At 40.2% G+C, this 17,975-nt stretch overlaps 1 protein-coding gene across 5 annotated transcripts in view; it reads right to left on the bottom strand.

The window, feature by feature from the left end:
* Positions 1-17,975, bottom strand: part of LOC119009647 (RNA binding protein fox-1 homolog 3-like) — a 504,213-nt gene that overhangs the window by 134,243 nt on the left and 351,995 nt on the right. Inside the window, exon 1 of one of the 5 annotated variants that reach the window (XM_037081115.1) lies at positions 5,079-5,548. The exons of the other annotated variants lie outside the window; for them this stretch is intronic. Within the exon in view, the coding sequence (XP_036937010.1) occupies positions 5,079-5,204 (126 nt within the window). The 5' untranslated portion in view covers positions 5,205-5,548. Of the gene's footprint in view, positions 1-5,078; positions 5,549-17,975 lie in introns of those variants that run through there. 5 annotated transcript variants of the gene reach the window in all.

The following is a 17,975-nucleotide window of genomic DNA, read 5'->3' as shown; positions in this document are numbered from 1 at the left end:
AAGGATTACATTAGCAATTCAGATCTTACTTTCAGAGATATAGAACAGTTCCTGTATGAACCTAGCTTCAGAGCAGATGGGTCAACATTTACTTGAAGCCTACTCTGTCTTTTAGGAAATTAGATCCTCATTTGTTCACTCATTCAGGTTGTGGTATGAAACATATTTTCTGCCATTATGCAGGTAACATCCTCTTGAGTGATGGACTACTCAAAGACCAAGACGATGACGGTGGAGACTGCAGTTCACATCCTGAGTCTTATGTGTGTTTAGATTTCGGCACAGAAAGGCAAGACTAATAACATCTTGTGTTTTGTGCATCAAATCTCTGTCAACTTTTTCTGTATAACAGAACACCAAGATCATCATCTTTTCCAGCTCATCCTCATACCTAAACAACATCTAATGTGTTGATTGCCTGTGATTTCCATAACATCACAGCAATAGGCATAATGGACCATGGTCATAAGGTTAGTTGGTTTGGCAAGAAAACTACTTGGTTAGGTTTACTTAACACTATGGTTTGGCTTTAAATGTACTTATGTAACTTCAGTTACCAACATACATACATACACTACATTTGTAAGTCAAAATAACACAAGTTTTGTTGAACATTGGACATAAACTGTAGTCCCCTGGTTGAGAGTCCTGAGCTTGTGTAACCTGACCATCCATCCCCATCCCCGTCACCTTTCCTGACTTCCTTCATTGCTGCTGCAGTAATTACAATGGCCACTAGAGGTTGCTGTTAGAGAAACAATGGATTGTAACGAAGATAAGATGTCTTTCCCAAACCTTAACCAAGTGCTGCTGCAGCGGCCTAAACACAACAAAACGTTAGGTCAACAAATTGAACACATTACATTTTGTGTATTGTCATGAATTGACATTTCGTCAGTATGTCTGTTTCTCTGACAGTCTGTGTCAACGATGGAAATGTAACTGCTTTCTAAGTGTACTATTTTGTCCAATTAAAAAATATCGCTGACTAATGTGTACAGTGTCAATGTAAGTCAGTGCAGAAATACCTTCCGCATATTTTCCTTCATCAAATGCTTACGCTGTTGTCTGTTGATTCTTTCTCAGAAATGTTAGCCTCATGGTTTTTTGCTTATCCCTTTCATTTCTCTCTCAATCCCTCTGTACTGCATCAGCCTTCCTCTGTTGTATCTCTCAACTGTTGTGCAACTCATTAGCTTCATTTCTGTCTTGAAGAGACTCTATTGAACTGCTGGTTCAAACAAATTTCAAAACAGTACATTTGTTTCAAACAACAACTGAACAGTGGTACATACAAACTGTGTGTCTGTGTGTGTGTGTGTGTATGTGTGTGTAGAGCTTGTGTATGGGTGAATGTCCTCATCGATAAGCTGCTAAAAGTGGTAAAACTGCTTCAGTGCTGGACGTTAATGATATTAGGCACAACAAAGTCTTTTGAAGTCGGTGGTTCAGATGGAAAGATCAGAGCTTCCTCTCGCAGTTACAACATCACCTTCACATCAGCAGCAGCCACAACAAAACACACAACACAGTGCGGTGGAGGTGAAAGGCAAATGAAAATAATGCAAACATGATTTTCCACTATCAGATCACCTAATTCTTATTTTTTTTCTTTTTCTTCAGTTATTTAATTCACATTTGTTTTACTACATGTGTTTTAATAGAGCTGGTCTGAACACGTTTTATATCACCCATTAACACTATTGTTACATTGTATACCTGCCCTCCATGTGTACAAGTCAAAATCTGCCCCGGGCAATCAGTGCTGTCAATTACTGCAAGTGAGGCGAGTGAGTGTCTTTATGTAACTGTACAATTTTCTTGACCTTATGAGGTTTCTTTGTTCTGTCCTGTTCCAGGTGTATAACAGAGAAAATCTAAATACAGTGTATTATCTCACCTCAAGAAATGGAATTCCATTTTGAACTGGAATCGAACAAATATACTGCACATACAGTAGATAGGCTTTTTGTACATGTACATGCATAAAGAGATGGACAGATTGAAAGAACAGACAGAAAGATGAACTGGGTGTAATGTCATCAGACTCTCAAGAGCAATGCAACTGCAGACTGTACCTGATCCCCCACTGCCTGTAGTTGAGTTTTTAAATGGACACAACTAGGCAGACACAAATTCACAGATTAAACTGTAATTCCTTTCTCTCTCACTTTGTCTTCTCTTCTTTTTTCTCATTTTATTTTCTCTTTTAATTCATTAACAGATAACGAACATGTGCATGTATGTTATAAGTGTTAGTACTGTGAAAACATCATGCGTTAAATACGCTAAAATGGTATCAATAGTGTGTGATAACAAAGCTATACCAAAACTATTCTATTATTTGATGACGCAATATCCACCTCAGTCACAGAAACAAATACTATGTGGCTACAAAACAATACAGACTGTACAAAAGAGACAGAACATAGAAAACAAAGGGAATAAAGACAAGTGGGACAAAAAAAAGAGAAAAGGGGCAAAGAATGAAACAAGCAATGAGGAGCTTATTTCGCCCCATTCCTCAGTGTATTCCAACCAGTAGACAGGAAGTGTTTAACTATTAGGTGAGCCTTGGTAAAGATTTCTCCCTCCTCCCTCCAAGCCCTCCCTCCCAGGGGAGAGCAGAGAAGCTTGCACAAGCAGATTTAGCACATGGTATTGACTTAAGGAGATGTTTTTTTCCTCAAGGCGTTGCCTTGGAAAAAAAAAAAAGGGCAAAAGAGAGACAAAGAGGAGAATGGAGGAAAAGAAAAAGAATGGGAATCCAATACACAGGGAGGGAGGAGATGAATGTATTGGTGGGGGGTTTTAAGCTGTGATCCATGTTGTCTTTAAATGGATGGATAGACAAGGACCAGGCAGATGAATGGTGGGATTTCAACATTGTGTCAGAGTCAAAAGCAATATACACACCACTTAGTCGGAAGTCACGCTTGACTTGTACGGTTGCTCAAGGCAAATACTGTACAGTGGAAAATAAAAAAGTGAAGCAAACAGGATTTTTTTTTCTCCAGAAATTCAGTATATTCAGTCATGATTACCTGCCGCAACAGAGTGGTATGGCTTTTATGAGTCCTCCTGGAGAGACATTTTTTAGTGGGAACTACCACAGAAGCAGGTTTGAATCTGTCTTTTTGCCTAAACTCAAAGGTGTGTGTGTGGGGGCTGTTTGACATTAGTTAAAAGTGAAGACCATCACTCCAGCCGTGACACCAAATCAGTGTTTATGGTGCAATGGTACACATGACATGAGAGAGGTAAGTTTGGTGAAGCAGATGAGCTTTACCATGTTTAATGTTACACATTCTTTGTATCAAACAATGGAATAAATCTGCAAGACGCATGATATATGTCAGCACTGATATAGGTTAAAAGTTGACCATGCAATGGCTGGGCATATAGAATATATCTGGAACAATTTAGAAACGTATGTGCTCGATTGCACCATACACAGTGATTTTGCTTTGCTGGTAAGATTTCATCATAAGATGGTTTGTAGTTACAGCTTATTACAGTTTGAAAAAATTGTATCATCAATTCATGCATCTGCACATATATATATATATATATATATATTATATATATATATATATATATATATATATATATATATATATATATATATATATATATATATATATATATATATATATATATATATATATATATAAAAACATACAGCCATCTAATTGGAAACATAAAAGTTATTCTTGAAATTCAAGTAGTAACAAAAACATGACTACATATTCAGCTGGAATCCATTCTCAAATCACTAAAAAGGCAAAGAAAGATGTAAACTAAGTCCACCGTTACTGTTGGGTTTCAGAGGAGAATCCACAGTGCAAAGAGAGGCTTTCAGCAGTGCAGAAATGTAAATCTCAAAGTCCATGCCTCCACTGCTGCAACAGTATTATTATGACAGGAACGGACACTTTAGTAAGCTTCTCCATGTCTTTTAAAACTGGCTGTATATACAAAGAAATCTTATGAAAAGAACGAAAATGCTGTGAGTTTCCCCATAGTTTTCCCATATCACTTATGAGCAATGAAACCTAATTCATGACACACACACACACACACACAATTATAAGGTACTGACACACTGCTTCCCTAACAATTTGTGGTGTTTGTGTTGCGGCATGGAACTAAGTGTGTGTGTGTGTATGTGTGTGTGTGGATCCCAGCTGGTGCCTGCACGTGTGCTTGCACCCCTATGTGTGTGTGTGTGTGTGTGTGTGTGTGTGTTGCCAGCAGGCGGGTGGCCTGGGCCACCCCGTAAAGGTGATGTGTGGCGGCTATTTGGAGTCTGGACGTGGCAGGTTAGCTCACTCCAGCCCGCTAATATTTTATACGGCAGCTCTCTCCAGTCTTATCATATTTTATGCGGCTGCAATAACAAACTGTCTAGAGCAAAAGGGACCGCCTGCCACTGCACATGCTGCCAGTAGTAAACCAGGCACAGGCACAAAACAAACCCGCAGAGGCATGCTTCTGGTGAGTAACACGGCAACTGACTGATGCGGCGTCAACTGAGTACTTTTACAGTAAACAAACAGAGCGAAGCACCCAGAGTGATGACTGAAAGAACAAGGCGCAATTATTAGAAACATAGCCATCTGAGTGACAGGCATGGAGCCACTCCAAGAAGGGAGCCAGCAGTCATTTGGTCCTATTGTCTAATTCATTTCTGAGCCGACATCTGTCACTGTCCCGCTGCCCACTGAACACACACACACACACACACACACACACACACACGGGGTGCTGTGGGTTGCTCCATGTGTTCATGAATTTAACGCCACTGAGTGTACGCAAGTGTGATTAGGAGAGGCACATGATAAAAAGAAGTTGAGCGTTTACCAGCAGCACTGCTGATTAAAATGAAAGTTATCAAAAGTATGATAACGTAGAGGTGAGAGGAAAAATATGGAGAAAAAAACACATATAAAAAGGATGGAAAAAAAATGAGCAAGAGATGAGAAATAAAAAAAACAACATGATGTAAAAGTATGGGAAAGACGCAGGCATCCGTGCAAGGGCATAAAAACTGTCGGTGCTGACGGGTGTTGTCTTACCTGGGGCAGATAGAGGAAGGCTGGGGGGCATTGCAGAGAATGGGGCAACATCCCGGACCCAGGCAGGAGCACACAGCCGGAGTTCGCCATAGAGCACAGCATGTGGAGACGGGACACCTTACTCATAGAGTCTCAGTCACACCTCTATTTACCGAAGCTTCTCTCACCTCTCAACCTCTCTGGACCACTCTGCTGTCCTCTCTCCTCTCGCTTATTTACTTCTTCTACTTCTTTCAGCGGTACCGATCAGCCAGAGTTACAACTTCAGGGGATGCAGATGAGGGATGCCCGAGCAGAGACACACACACATACACACACACACACACACACACACACACACACCATACACACCACTGCAGGCACACACTCTGAGATGCTGAAACGTCAGACGTATCGTGTGTGTGTGTGTGTGTGTGTGTGTGTGTATGAGTGTGTGTGGGAATCTAATGTGTGCAGACAGCCAAAGTGATGCTTCTCCTTCTGTCCTTCTCTCCTATGTTTACTTTGAGAAAGATGTGGAGGAGCCAGGGCACGCGAATGGGTATGGAGGGAGGGAGGAAAGAAGGGCTGGAGGAGGGAAACAGAAAGGAGCGTAGAGGAGGAGGCGGAGGCAGGAGGCGGAACAAAGGAGCCTTGGGAGGTCTTTAAGGAAAGAGAGGGAGTGATTGGAGAAAAAGATGAGAGGCTAGGAGCGTTGAGAGAAAGGGATTGGATGGCTCCGAAGCGGCTGGGAGAGGGAGGAGAAGGAGGGATAGGAGAAGGGAAATCTCTGGGGTATTCTAACATCAAATGGGCATGCATGAGAGGGAGACGAGCAAAAGAGAGATAAAGAGAGTGTGTGTGTGTGTGTGTGTGTGTGTGTGTGTGTGTGTGTGTGTGTCTTTTTCTACGTGTGCAGGCTTGCACACATTACAATAAGAGAGCAGCTGATCCATGCCGTTAACCCTTTCCAGAGAGGTTCGGGACAGACTAGTTGCTGGGAGTCATCTCATAATAGCAACAGCTGGTGTAGTGTGGCCGATTTGCCAAGCAGAAAACTAAAATAAATCGCAAACCTACTCTCCTCAATGCTGACCATATACACACCTCTTAATACAAAACAACTCCAAAATGATTTCCAACTTTGTGAATTATTCTCCTCTAAATGAGTTCAGCTGTGTTACTCCAGCCTTCACGTGATCCCGCTACTTTGAGAGAACAGGTCAACCAGCTGCTGTTGAAAAGACTAAAATGAACTTTAGTTGTATTTTGCTGCTCATGGTTTAAATAAAATGGCATCATTATTGGAAGGAGGAAACAAAACCTTTGCAACAATTTTAATTTCATTTAAGAAACAACTAGGGATGTAAATAATAACACTGTGTTTAATAGCATTGAAAAAAAAATGCAGCTGTATAATTTGTAATGCAGCTGTGGGGAGGATATTTTCTTTAAGCATAGTTTTCCCCAGAAAGGACATAGCTAATGGCTTAATAATGAGATATAGTAAAATATACAACCCCAACCCTCACCTTCTGTCCCCCTGAGAGGAAATACAAACAGCAGTTTATGTATATTTTATATTTTCATTTGCATCACTATTTAATTGGTTTCCCAATAAATTTGATGTGTCTCAAATGGCAGCATTTAGGAGATCAGTTAAAGAAAACAGACCAAGGTACAGAAGTTAGGAGGGAAGGAGTGTGTAACAGCACTGATGGATATCGTTTCATTTTTCTTTCTTTCCTGCTTGATTAAAAAATTGCGTAACATATCATTCCATCCGCATTGAGGACAAGAATGATAAGTACTGTGATATAATGAAACTGGCAGTTATGCTAAGGTTTGACTTTGAATTTGATGCAAATTCCATAAATAATTGATGGATATTGATTTTTGATTACGCTTACCAATTCAAGACTGTTTTTAATTTCTTAATTTGTTTTATATCTTGACATAAATCCCATGTATCATAATATGCTTGTGTTTGATTTTTTATTTTATTTTTTTTACAACTGTTCAAGTTCTAGTAATTAGACCACACACACACACACACACACACACACACACACACACACACACACACACACACACACACGGCAATTTAATCTACAATCTCACTGTAATGTTTCATTATCTAAAGGTATTAACCGATGTTTAAATTTCTTTGTGCGTTCATGTGTATACTATTTATATATCCCTTAAATATTAAAATGCTAAATGTATTGAGTACTACATTAAATCCAATCCTGACTTCTATGAGGTGTTGATGGCAAAAAATGGTAATGTTTTGATGGTCCTCCATGAGCTTATTAAAATGATTTCTCACCTAAGCACACAGTGAAAAGAAATATCAAATCATACCGGGGCCAACTCAACCAACCAACCAACTCAGGTAAAAAGAAAGTGGATCATCTCAGAATTGTGAAAGTTTTTTTTTTGTTGTTGTTGTTGTTTTTATCCAATTGTAACTGAACCCTGGAACCCTACTAAAACTCATTTGTCAGTGTAAATTTGTTTCTATTCAGATCGTTTGATTTTGAGCTGAATTAGTTTATTGTTTGAAAAAAGTCAATATTTATTACTAATGAACTTGACAGCTGATGAGAGTCTACTAACAACCAGACCTAATGTGGTCTAATTACTAGAACTTGATCAGTTATATATAAAAAAAAAAGAGTAAGAGTAATCAAAAATCAATATCCATCAATTATTTATGGAATTCATTGTTTAAAAGAATAACTCATCCGTCTGTACATGGCAATGCCAGTATTGCTAAGGTGTATTTAACATGTTAAGATGGTAGATTTGGATGTCATCATGGATAAATTAAAATGTAATTACGCTGAGATGTCCTGCATCAAATTCAAAGTCAGACCTTAGCATCACTGCCAGTTTCAACATATCATATTACTTATCATTCTTGTTCTCAATGCAGATGGATGTGAAGTCTATTGATACAAATTAAGCATTTTGCAGAAGGAGAGGATGAGTGCAACACGGCAAGAGGTCAGAGTGTCTTAATTTAGATGGGTTTGCACTATTTAAATGCATAAAAACATGCAACAACTGAGAGACAAACCAACTTTAAACCATAACAAACCATGACACCACGAATCTTCTCTACAGTGATAGTGAGCTAAAAGGGCTGCGAGTGAGAGTCAATGAAAATTAGTTAAGGGAATATGAGAGAGCGAAAGGGTGCCTGTAGCAGGAGACACAAGAGCCCTTACTTTGGACGCAGGCAGGTTGAATCGACAGGAAAAGTGACTTTAAAAGCGGTGGCTGGTCCCTGCTGCCGAAGCAAGGCAGTGTTTAAAAAGAGAGGAATTGTTAAGAGGAATCAAAGCGGCCTGAGACTTGACAGGGCGACGGCATTAGGCATTCTTTTTCTTTATCCCCTAAGGTGCTTGTCCTCTGCAAGGTGGAACCACACTCACCAAGTCAAAGAAACAAAAAAAAAAGAGAAACAGTCTCCTTCTTCTCTCCTCATATGCTTCACACACACTCACACACACTCACAGACACACACACACACACGTAATTTCCTCTCTTCCTTCTCTCTCCTTTAAAGTATTGTATATATTTTATTAGCTTTTGAATGGTATATTCTCAAAATTGTTAACGTTTTATCTCAAGTCTCTTAATTTGAATTCATGAGCAATTACACTTGTCATATGCAGTAGTCATAATTATTGATAAAAACATATTAATAAGTATTTTTTAAAACGTCAAGGAGCTGTGGTGTCTCATACTTATTCTTAAATAAGCAGGAGAAATTGGGTTTTTGTAAAACAATTTTTCACCTTTTCTAACACACAATGTGCATTACCAGTGCCACTTTTTCAGAATGCTTCATACAGTCTGCATCCTACACAGATAGTTGATTTCACCTCTAAAACTCACTCAAACCAGCAAAACACTTGTCTCTTCTGATGAATACATTTATCAACAGCTCTGATGGAGCTCAGGATTTATCAGGATGATGGCTGCTTTACGGGGAACAATTTCCATGTATGAATCCAGAGTGTGTGTTTGTGTGTGACCTTTTGGATGTGTGGAGATTTAAATAATCAATCAAGTTAAGCTGCTGTGCCCTGTGCATGAATGTGCACAACATCAAGAGATGCACTGAGCATTTTTGCTGCTGGGGGATCACAAAGCCTAATGTAATATGTTCCTCGGTAAAAAAAAAAAAAAAAAAAAAAAAAAAAAAAAAAAAATATATATATATATATATATATATATATATATATATATATATATATATATATATATATATATATATATATATATATATTTATATCATTTCACACAATGCACCACCCATCCACTGTTAATCAGAATTTTCTTTTTTTATGACCTGGACTGCAACAGGCCAGTCCAGTGCTTTGAATAACTGCTGGATAATCTGCAGTGCCCCATGATTTACAGTAAGTGCTATCTGTTATCATCACTACTGTGGTTATAGCATAATCGTTTATAGTAAAAATAGGATCAGACAGTATATACTGTGTGTGTGCGTGTGTGTGTGTGTGTGTGTGTGTGTGTGTGTGTGTGTGTGTGTGTGTATATATATATATATATATATGTACACTCAAACTCATTCTGTGTGCAAAGCCTGGACATGTCACATACTAAATTAGTGTACGTTAATAGTCCTCAATCCACTCAGATTCCACCAGCTCGCCTCTCGACCCGCCCCCCTCACAGGGGACAGGCACAGAACGTAACGCTTGTCGTAATCTGGGTTCGATTATTTTCCCTTGTGACCTGCCTGTGACCTGCCTGTGACCTACTTGACGTCATTTCAACACTTTTCTACTCGTACCCACAAACTTGAATTCGTTTTCACAGTGAGGACTTCGAAGTCGTAGAAATTAGAGTTGTACTCCCAAGACTTTGCACTCACAGCTTTGAGATTCATACTCAGATAAAAAACAATCCTAACCCAAACCCAAACCCAAACGACATACAAATGTTAAACATTACGAATACGAAGGGGTAGAATCATGCACACATCGTTTTGATGGCTATCTTACTCCATACTACAGCCTTCAATTTGAAATTCATGCAAAAGGATCATACAAGGAACGACCTCCTGCAAGCTGTTCAGGGCAGTCCACAGGAGGTCCGTTTTCATAGGGTTAAAAGGAGAAAAGGGCCCATTACTGCTACTACCTCTGCTTTAAGCATAAAAACAAAAATTTAGATATAAAATTAAATACATTTTTTTGTTCCTAATCCTGCTCCCCTCCCCTCTCCTCTGAGGCGTAATGGAGGGCCTGACATGGCAGTATTTCATCCAGAGCTCGCTGACACCAGGGCTCCACGCAGGAGAGCAGCTCGGGACAGAGGCCCCGTCGGTGGGTCGTGAGGCAGTGAGGCGGTGAGGCAGTGAGGGCTCCACAGGGGACAGCAGAGGGATGGGGCCTTTAATGTTCAGCAAATCTGTTAAAGGAACATCTATCATTGATGCCCTTGCTGCCCAGCCAAGAGGCCGCGGCAGATGCCAGATACTCATCACTCCATCCATTGTTCATGCTCACTTGTTTTACCTGACTTTCCACAAAAATTCTCTCTTCCCTCATATGCAATTTCATCCCTTTCTTTCTCTAAAAAAACACATATATGCACAAAAGACAAAAGTTTAATAAGCTTCCAAAAACACAGACATCGATATATGCACCAAAGTCAGTTTTTCAGTCAACTTTAGCCATGAATTGCTGCAGAGGACAAAAGAAGAGGGTGAAATAAAAGAAATCTACTTCCATCTTTATGCATTGAGAAACAAAATGGTCCTCAGGACACAGTCCAGTGGGTTTTTATATATTGACATCATAGAATTGCAATTCTCAATCCATCCAGTTCTGCTTTGGCACTCCAAATGGTCGACCGCAATATATCTCTTAGCTACACATACTTACACACACACACACACACACACACACACACACACACACACACACAGAGGACAGAGGCAGTAATATATCTCAGGGAGAATTCAAGTGCACCACCACCAACATTTGCATTTCTGTGGAAACGAGAGCATCTGATTTATAGAAGCAGAGCCCCGAAGCATCTTGGGAAATGAGGTGGGTGGATGGAAACTACGTTTCCCAGAGGCGGCATGTTTTGGCCATGTCAGCAGCAGGCATTTCAGAAATGTTGTTTTGCAGTGCTGGAGATTTTCCAAAACAAGACGGAGAGAGAAAGAGGGAAGGAGGAAAAAGAGGAAAAAATGAAAAGGTAGCAAAATAACTTTTTGTGTGAGCCTGAATTTTCAAGAGAAGCATATATTTTTGTGAAAGCAAGTGTGAGCACAAAAAAGTTTGGGCCGTTTTCCTCAAGTAGAATGATTTGTTCTTTCGGTCATCAAAGCCTGCAACCCAAACAAACAAATGAAGTTGTTTTGTGACAAATCTAGAAAGAAGAGAGCAAGAGAGTGAAAAGACGACATGGAATGGAGCAACGGACTAAAGCATTATTGGAATGGGATAAAACTGGGAAGACAGAGAGGGAAACAATAGGAACAGAGGCCCAGGAGGAAACCAGACAGAGATACTACAGAGTGCTGTGCTGACACGGTCACAACAAAGCTTTTTGTCATGCTGTCATTACCATTCCTGCGTTCCTCTTCTCCACTACATGATATGAGTAAATGAGAGGGGGATGAGTGGGGGAGCTGACCCTATAGATAACAGATGAGTGTGAAAGTTGGAGGTCTGAGTGGGATCGAGGAAAGAGATATAATAGTGAAAATTCTGGAGGCAGACGGCCAAATTAGTGGACGCATAAGAGATAGAAGGATGAAGGGAACAAGAGTGACAACAGGCTGAGCCAGAGTCCCTGTGGAGATGCTCTTTGTATCATCTAACAAGTAACTCATAGCTTCACTTTACACACTGCCGGCTGATGTATCCACATTCAGATGGGTAATTCTGCCTCCCTGAGGACTGAAAAGCTTGCTGTGCATCCCACCACACCTTCTGCAAAAGTCCACATCCCACAGTCGTCTGGCTACTTCATGTCACACTAAGAGAATCAGATCCTTCTTTTGCGAATCATTCACTTTCACAGCTGCAAGAGCTTTTCCTGAATACATAATTCTCCTAATTTGACTTGTTGGAGAATAATGATTGTATTATATTTTTGCCTGTTTATTTAATATAGCGATATTATTTTATTATATAATTATTACTGAATCAAATGATTTATAGAAATCTGATATCAGTTGATCAAGGCAGAAAATAATATTAATTCCGAAGCCACGGAGCCCCTTCGGGGAAAAATCATTATGTTTACTAGAAACTACCATGTGGTCACAAGAAAATTTTAGAATTTTCTCATTTCCTATGAATGTCGCATCAGAAATCCACAGTGCCTGGAACCCGCTGGCCCACGCACTAGCTGTTAAAACAAAACTAAACTCTCATTAGCATTGTTCATTTACGGTTCTTAATCAGAGCATTCACAATAACCACAGCGGGGAGTGAGCATAGATACTGCTGATTCTGTGTCTGTCTCGCTCTCCCTTTACTGACCTATGGTAACAACAGCAAGGGAGAAACAAAATTACTGTTGAAAGTTTTTTTTTTTTTTTTAATTTATGCTCATGTCCCATTAGGAACACTGTAGAGACAAAACTGACTTGAGAATTTACATTCCTGTTGAGACAGTTCATATATGGCGTTTTGAACACAATGACAGACACACAAATATTCCACAATTAATCTTAAAAATCAATGATAACTCAATCGCTTCTGATAACTGAACCTCTCACGCTGAAGGTTGAGGTTGAAAGGTTGACAGCTTTTCTATTACACTGTGTGACATTACATGCTTACTTACTATACATATGTGCATAAATAAATCAAGGTAAATTTACAAGGCTATAATGTATATCAGTCATTTGCAGTGGAGGACACATAAATGAAATGTAAATTTAAATGTAAATTCTGCTGACTCACTCACAATGCGCACACCAAAACTACGGTTATCTGAAATAGCATGTGTAAAATCTATATCCACTCTCGTTTGTCCTTCCTCTACCTTCAGCACATGTCTTTGGGCAAGATCACGTCAAGACAAAGGTGGGTGTGACGGCTCCATGTTGAGCAATCTCCAAAACCTCTGGCTATTTTAACATTTAATCAAGATGATGTCAGATCGGTCAGTCTTACCGTCAGCAGGACCACACAGCCCAAACAAAGTCAAACTCTGCAGCTAAAGCTCATAAAAGAAACATGGTGGCCTGTCAGGCCCCGTGGTGTCTGCGTTTGGTTGAGGTCCTCATCCGCAAACCAGCTCACATTCAACGCTCGCAGGAGCCGTCCCGCGTCGGCATCAACTCACTTGAGGAACCGGACTCTGACCCCTGCCAATAAACCTCTCTGTCAATCTCTTCAGCCCTCACTCTATTTCTGGTTCTCCATGTCTGTCTCTGTCCATAGCTTGTGGTAATGCTTCTTCAGTGTGCTAGCGCTAGCAGCATAGTGAACACTGGGGTCCATAAGAAAACTCATACATTTTACAAGACACAATACGAACAAGATTCTCCACTCTCAACTACAAAACTTCCAAGTAACTCGAGAACACGTGTAATTTTCGTTTGTACCACGGTACATTCTACTCACATCTGATTCTGACTGGGGGCCCGGAAGGTTCAGAAAGCAAAGTGGGACCTGATAATGATGATACCTGAAGGATAACTGATGGATAATAGATTACAAGGTTAATTTACTAGTCGTTTTACAAAACTGGTAGCAAAATGAAATACAGTGTGTAAGCTCAAAGACAAAAACAAACTATTTTGTTGAGTGAATTAGAGTGAGTTGAATGAGTTGATGAGTCTCACAGCCCGGGGAATGAAGCTGCTCTGGTATGGCAGTCTATACTGTTCTAATATCTTTTGGTCTTTGTGCAGACATCTCACTTCACTGATACTGATGCTCTGTAAAATGGCACATGATGTTCTGGGCAGTTTTAATCACCCGCTGTAGAGCCTTCCTGCCCTTGGTCATGCAGGACCCATACCAATTTGTGATGTTTCCAGACAGCCTGGGCGATGCGGCTGAAAAGCCTGTCACTATATTGAAGTTTAATATCAGTTGATATTGACATTGATCATGTTTAACAACTGGTATTTTATCGCTCTCATCCAGACTAGGCATACAAGGGCTGAATTTAACGTCTTTATTTAGAATTTAACCACTTTATAGGCATGCGGGTGATCACTTGTATGTATACACGATGAGGAATAATCCACAAATAAAATTATGCATATAGATATAAAACTGCCATGTTGTCAAGCAGACCTGGCCTTTTATATACACAATTACCTCTCTGTCAGCTCTCATCTTCTCATTATTGTGTTAATGGGTTGTTCTGGTGTTTTTCTCACAGTTGATTTGTAGATAATCAGCCACCAGTGGTGCTGATGCTGCATATTGTGAGTCAAAGTTTCCCCTGATAAAAACACCAACCCTGTCGCGGTGTCTCCGGGCTCTTTTTGTAGAGCGGACATGCCAGTGGCACGATCAGCGGCAGGACAGCCGGCAAGAAAATCATGTCATTGTATTCATCAATGATAGGGCAGGCAGGAGCCACGCTAAGCAAGCAACGCTGTCTGTGTGAACACGCGAGTGAGCAGCAGCAGCTCAACAATGCAGCCCCCACAAACTACACAAGCAGCTGATCTGGACAAAGTGCAATGCACATGAAGCGTCAGTAGCAGGAAAAATACTAAAAACTTCTCTCTGTCCTCTCGGTTTCTGTGCTCTATGCTGACGGGTGTGAGACAGTGTAAAACAATACAATGCTAGTTTCTATAGTTGTAAGAGGGTGTCTCTTCTCCGCTTACTCACAGCTGTGTTAAATGACCTGAGGTTTACATGAAGCATCATAGCACAAAATTATGTAACTTGACTGTCAGAGATAAACAGCAGCAGTCTCCACTCCTCGTATCCTCTTTCCCTCTCCCCCTCTTTCCTCTGCCTCTCCTCTCCTGGAGTAAAAAATTAAAAATTGTCTATCTAAATACAAATAGGGGAAACACTGTTTATGTCATATATGTCCATTTCCATTTGGGAATACTGCTGAATGACCAAGTTAAGTGACAACTCATACTGCACTCATTGCTTTTGGTAACAAGGTAATACATGAAAACTAAGATACATGCCTGCCAACCTGCCAGCCTGCCAGCTGAGCTCGTCCACTGTTCCCCTACCACGAACTCTCTGAGCTTCAATAAATTCCTTTGCACCTTGACCGCAGCCTCCAATCAGTGCATTTGTTTCCAGAAAGAAAACCCTGACATAACAGAGCATCCGCTTTTATGTTGCACAGCAGTCACTGTGTCCGTCATGTGTTGAGACTCAACACCTTTTTTTGCATTTTTATGTCCACACTATATCCACTGAGCATCTTTATTCTTATCTCCACGTCAAAGACCTGGGATTTAACGCTGTGTGAAATATTTACTGTTTTACTCTACTATTTTTAAGCAACTATGGGCATTACATTAAGCTTTCAGATTGTGTGCCACATTTCATGTTGATTGTGATTTAGGGGGAAACTGGTATAGAATATTTGTTTGCACTGTGTCACAAATCAGGTTATTTTTGTGCCTTAGCACTTTGTGTTTTGTCCGCACGCCGCCTTTTGAGGTGTATCCTACATGCAGTTTCATAAATGAGGCATCAGAAACTTTTGTTAAAGCACAGCATCTCATGTCTTTTTCATTTTACCCAGAAATAAGATGAAAATAGAACAATTGTCGCATGAAAATCTAAAGATTACTGGACTTGCTTAAGCCTCCAGTGTTTTATTATCCTAACAATGCCTCTGCTTTTACAGCAGAAGGGAGCATTATAAAGTCTCTGGGTTGGTTCCGCGAATGACACACACAAACACACACACACAACTTTATAAAGACAAACAAGCGTTCACACACAACACCACAATTACCATGTATATGTGGGCTTTTCAAATGGTGTTTTTTTTTTTTTAATAGATAAATAATAATAATAAATAAAAAGTACAAAATATAAATAGAAATTGTTAGATTCCTTTCATGTTGCTTGTGGATGAGTTTGCCTTCCTGTTTTGTTTTTAGGTGTGTCATCATCATTAATGCACTGGAAAACTGTCAGTAGTAGAAACAATTGATCATATACCTCAGACTACATTCTGAAGACATTAAATCTGTTTTAAAATGTATTAATCTATACAATTCGGAATAAGATACATTGTTTTCTGCCTGTCTTGAGAGTTCCACATGCACAGTACTGATCAGACAGCTGACAAGGCTCAGATACGGTGACAACGCTGCTTAGTTTTTCAAAATATTCTACATAAGTCTTTCTTTCAATCTCAGTGCCAACTGAATAATGTTTGAACACTACTTGGACGGAGATGCATGGAAACATACTAATAAGCCAGCAGCCTTAACTTAACAATGGTAGGCCAAGCATCAGACATAACAAGGCCCAGACATATGCATGTCCATCCCGGTGATGTGTTTCCAACACAGCAAGTCAGAGTTGGAGTATAAAAACATTTGACTACTGCAGAGTCATTTAACCCTGTAGTGCATGCCAGTTGTACCCATTCACATTAAACACAAAAGACACATCTTGAAGGGTGTTGTGTCCAGTGTGAAAGGGTTAACATTCACACTTAATTAACCTGCATGTCTTTGGGCTGTTGAGGAAGCCACTGCACCTGAGGGAAACCTATGCAGAGACCAAGCAGGCTGAAATCTGGAACATTCTTGCTGTGAGGCAAAAGTGTCACTGTGCCAACATGCCATGCTGGTGTTTAATATAATTTTAAATATTTATTTAGTGTGAACTGTCCCTTTAAAAGTTAACTCAGCTGACAAAAATGGTGAACTTATTTAGGATAAATAAGGTGTGTGTGTGTGTGTGTGTACGTGTGTGTCTGTGAGTGTGTGTGTGTGTGTGTGTGTGCTGAAGCCTCCCTCACCAGCTGTGTTGTTTATGTGGTCAAGTTAAACTGAGTGTACAGTACTCTGGGCTGACACAAACCACAGGTTGTGCATTCCCTGTTGTTCACCTCAGCACAGGCAGGCCGCCACTGTTTGGCACTTGCTCACAGGCACAATATGTGGGCAGTCTGCCTGCATCAGGGACAGGTGTGTGTGTGTGTGTGTGTGTGTGTGTGTGTGTCCACACATACATGCATTTGCGTGTGTGTGGACAAAGAGAGACTGTGTGTGTAAACTTAGTTTGTGTGTTTGTACATCACTGCAACAGTGCGTGTGCTGTACCAAGGTGTGTGTTTATGTGTGTCAGCCTGGCACTGTTCACAGCCATGATGCCCACTGGCATCAGTGCAGTACCCCGTTGCAGTTGTTGAAAAGAAAGGGAACAGCTGGCACTGCTGGGAGAGGGACAGGGTGTTGGCCGAGAGAGCTTGAATGAGACAGGGAGAGAGAGTATGTGTGTGAGTGTGTGGTGTAGGGCAGCTCGCAGTCATCTTGCCATAAACAGAGCCTCAGAGTAGTACAAAGCTGTCATTTGACACAGGAATCTATGGTGAACACATACAATTCAAACAAATTAAATCTTACTGAAGCCTTATACAACCTGAGGGAGAACTGTGGTGTCTCTCAGTGACACAAAACGTGACTTTAGAAAGGGCATGTGTTAATAGTTGCACCAATTTAGATAGCATGTCCAGCAACCAAAGGGTTTAATTCCCAAAAATGTAAATACACAGACATTCATCATGTTACAGTTTAAATAACTTCACTTTTATGCAGGCACTTGTGAAAACATTTCATTCTGAAGCAAAACTGAAATGAGACCGTCATTCCAGGAAAAACAACAAAGCTGTTTCAGCAAATTCTCCATAATTATATATGTTCACATTCAAGTGAAAAAGCCTTCCAGC

Source organism: Acanthopagrus latus, chromosome 20 (genome assembly GCF_904848185.1).
Source record: "Acanthopagrus latus isolate v.2019 chromosome 20, fAcaLat1.1, whole genome shotgun sequence".
Taxonomy (NCBI): Eukaryota; Metazoa; Chordata; class Actinopteri; order Spariformes; family Sparidae; genus Acanthopagrus; species Acanthopagrus latus.
This window is presented reverse-complemented; position numbering and strand designations above follow the sequence as displayed.